A 2,691-nucleotide genomic window follows, 5' to 3' on the forward strand; every position below is an offset into this window, starting at 1 on the left:
CAAAATGACGTTGATCACAGTGACCCTGACCCCTCACTCGCATTCCTCTCTCTCTCTCTCTCTCTACATTGACAACATTTTCAAAAGCATCCAAAATCGAGCTGTATCAACCTGCATTTCCGCCTTTTGAGGTCTCCTCTACCCTTCGTTTACCCACAACTTCTCACTACTTAAAAGAGGAGGGCGGGCTCGTGAAGTTCTCAAAATCACGAGAAAGAAGGGAAGAGGCAGGGCAAGAAGAATATGGAGGTTCGATCCAGAAGAGCAAGAGAAACGACGAGCCCGGACAGGGTCAAAGTATACATGCAGCCAAGGCTAAAACCCATAAAAAAAGTACAAGTCGTTTACTACCTTTCACGAAATGGTCATCTCGAGCATCCCCATTACATGGAAGTCACTCATTCACTCGATCAACCTCTTCGATTAAGAGGTACTTATACACTAAACAAAATTGTTGGCTGCTTCTGTTTTGGTACTTGTGACACTTCTTTGATATCTTTCTTCTGTTTTGTCTTGTTGATGTATAGATGTAATGGAACGTCTTACTGTGCTTAGAGGCAAAGGCATGCCCTCCCTATATTCCTGGTCGTGCAAAAGGTATGTGCATATTGATGCCTTACTGAATGTTCCTTCATTTCTCCATGTTCATGATCAGAGATTGAGCATCTCATACTCTCTCTTTTGTTACTTTCTATGTACTTTCCTTTTTTTAAGCTGAAGTTTTGCTTTTTTCAGGAGCTACAAGAGCGGGTATGTGTGGAACGACTTGGCAGAGAGTGACATTATCTACCCTGCAGAAGGAGCTGAGTATGTTCTTAAAGGGTCTGAACTTGTTGAAGGCTGCTCTGGTCAGTCTCTAAACAATCTAGAGTTAAAATTTAAACCATTTTCTTGCGCCTTTATCTCTCGAAATCCTCACGATTCGAACAATTTTTACTGTGCAGAAAGATTGCAACAGCTTCAAATAACTCACAGCCACAGGCAAGAAATTCAACAAATTCAGGTACCAAATTTCAACTCGAAGGGTAAACCTTTGGCTCAAAGTCCACACGGAGAGCACGAGGACCATGAATACGAAGAATACGAAGAGGAGGAAGAATTCGAAGATGGAGAAAAAATAAGCTCTACCAGCTCCACCACACCCCACTCTCGCTGCTCCAGAGGCGTATCCACTGATGAACCCGAAGACAACGAGACCCAACAACAACCTCAGACCCACAAAAACCTCACTGTATTAACTCTAAACGACTCGTCCCCACCATCCACATACTCCGCAGACAATGACAAACCCAACGAAAGAAATATCTCCAAGCGGTTCGAAGATGGTGATCGTCCAGTTTCAGACGAAAGAAGTAACTCCAAACGATGGCTAGCTGGTGACCGAATACTCACCAACACTAACGAGACAGAAACTAGTCGGAACTCTGTCCTGCTCCAACTCATTGCCTGCGGTAGCTCAGCAGTTGCTAAATCAAAGAACGCACCGGCAGGCCTGAAGCAATCGGTGAAGAGCACAGTGAAGAAGAGTGACAGTCTTCACAAAGGAGTTCTATTCAAGAATGCGGTGAAGCTGACGGAGGAAGATATGATTAGCTACATGTCTGAGAACCCTAGGTTCGGGAATTTGCAGTCGGAGGAGAAGGAATACTTCAGTGGGAGCATCGTTGAGGCAATGAGTGAAGACCGGGTTGCGGCTGAACCGGTGCTGAAGAAATCGAATTCCTATAACGAAGAAAGGTTAGTGACTCTTATGGATTTGTTTTTCGTTTTACACTTTTTTTGAATAATTTCTTAACCTGTGGACTCGCTGACTGAATTGTATGACTGCCACGTCAGAGAATTTTCGGTCTACAGGTCGCATTATTGGTCCAGATGTGACAAAAATATCGAACATACTAAAAACCTTAAAAAATTGATGACATTATTTAAATAATTGTAATAAATAAAAAACGAAATAATTTTATTTACCTATATAATTTCAAAAGAGCCGTGCTACAAGCCTACATCAGCACGAAAATCTATTTTTTTTTAAATTTTTTTATTCAATCTTTTTATATTCTTAAATATTTTAAAAAATTTTGTAATATTAAATAAAAATTACTTCTTTAATGATCAAACAAATTTTATCGAGACTCTATCGTCGCCTAAATGTCGGTAAGTAAATGTTAATATAAAAAACCATATGGACCGTCATAAATGCTAGAGTCCAAACCTCGGTTGTATGAAACTCAGGCTAGGCTACGCTCCTTACTTTTTTCCTTCCCGTGTCTTGTCATTGAATATATGATTATATATATATATAACGTCCTGTACAAGCAAGTTAAAGTTAATGTCATCGTTTTTGCCACATAGGAGCAAGAAGATTGGGATGGCAGAAGCAGCGGAGGAAGAGAAAAGAGAGGAGGCAGCAGTGAGAGGGAAATGCATACCTCGAAGGAAATCTGCTGCTTCGTCGAAGCACATCAAGAAATGAATGCATGTCTGTCACATTCAGCAAAGCCGTTGGCTCTGTAATTATTATTATTATTAGTGATTAGACGTTTTTAATTAGGGTTGAACTTTCATAATTACGAGACCTTTCGGTGGCGTTCAAAAGTTAAGGCCAAATGTGCTAAAAATCTTTGGAGTTGGTGAAACTGAAAGGATGTTCCGATTCTCTGTCTCGTGATGATTTTGGTTGCAGGAACTACA

At 40.7% G+C, this 2,691-nt stretch overlaps 1 protein-coding gene across 1 annotated transcript; it reads left to right on the plus strand.

Annotated features, from left to right (window-relative positions):
- Positions 1–2,691, plus strand: LOC122303593 (protein SOSEKI 2). Its single transcript, XM_043115432.1, has 5 exons — positions 1–430; positions 528–597; positions 736–848; positions 945–1,737; positions 2,353–2,691. Exons 1-5 carry the CDS (start codon positions 244–246, stop codon positions 2,471–2,473), a joined length of 1,284 nt encoding a protein of 427 aa, XP_042971366.1. The 5' UTR covers positions 1–243; the 3' UTR covers positions 2,474–2,691.

The sequence above is a fragment of the Carya illinoinensis genome, chromosome 3, assembly GCF_018687715.1.
Source record: "Carya illinoinensis cultivar Pawnee chromosome 3, C.illinoinensisPawnee_v1, whole genome shotgun sequence".
In the NCBI taxonomy this organism is placed as follows: Eukaryota; Viridiplantae; Streptophyta; class Magnoliopsida; order Fagales; family Juglandaceae; genus Carya; species Carya illinoinensis.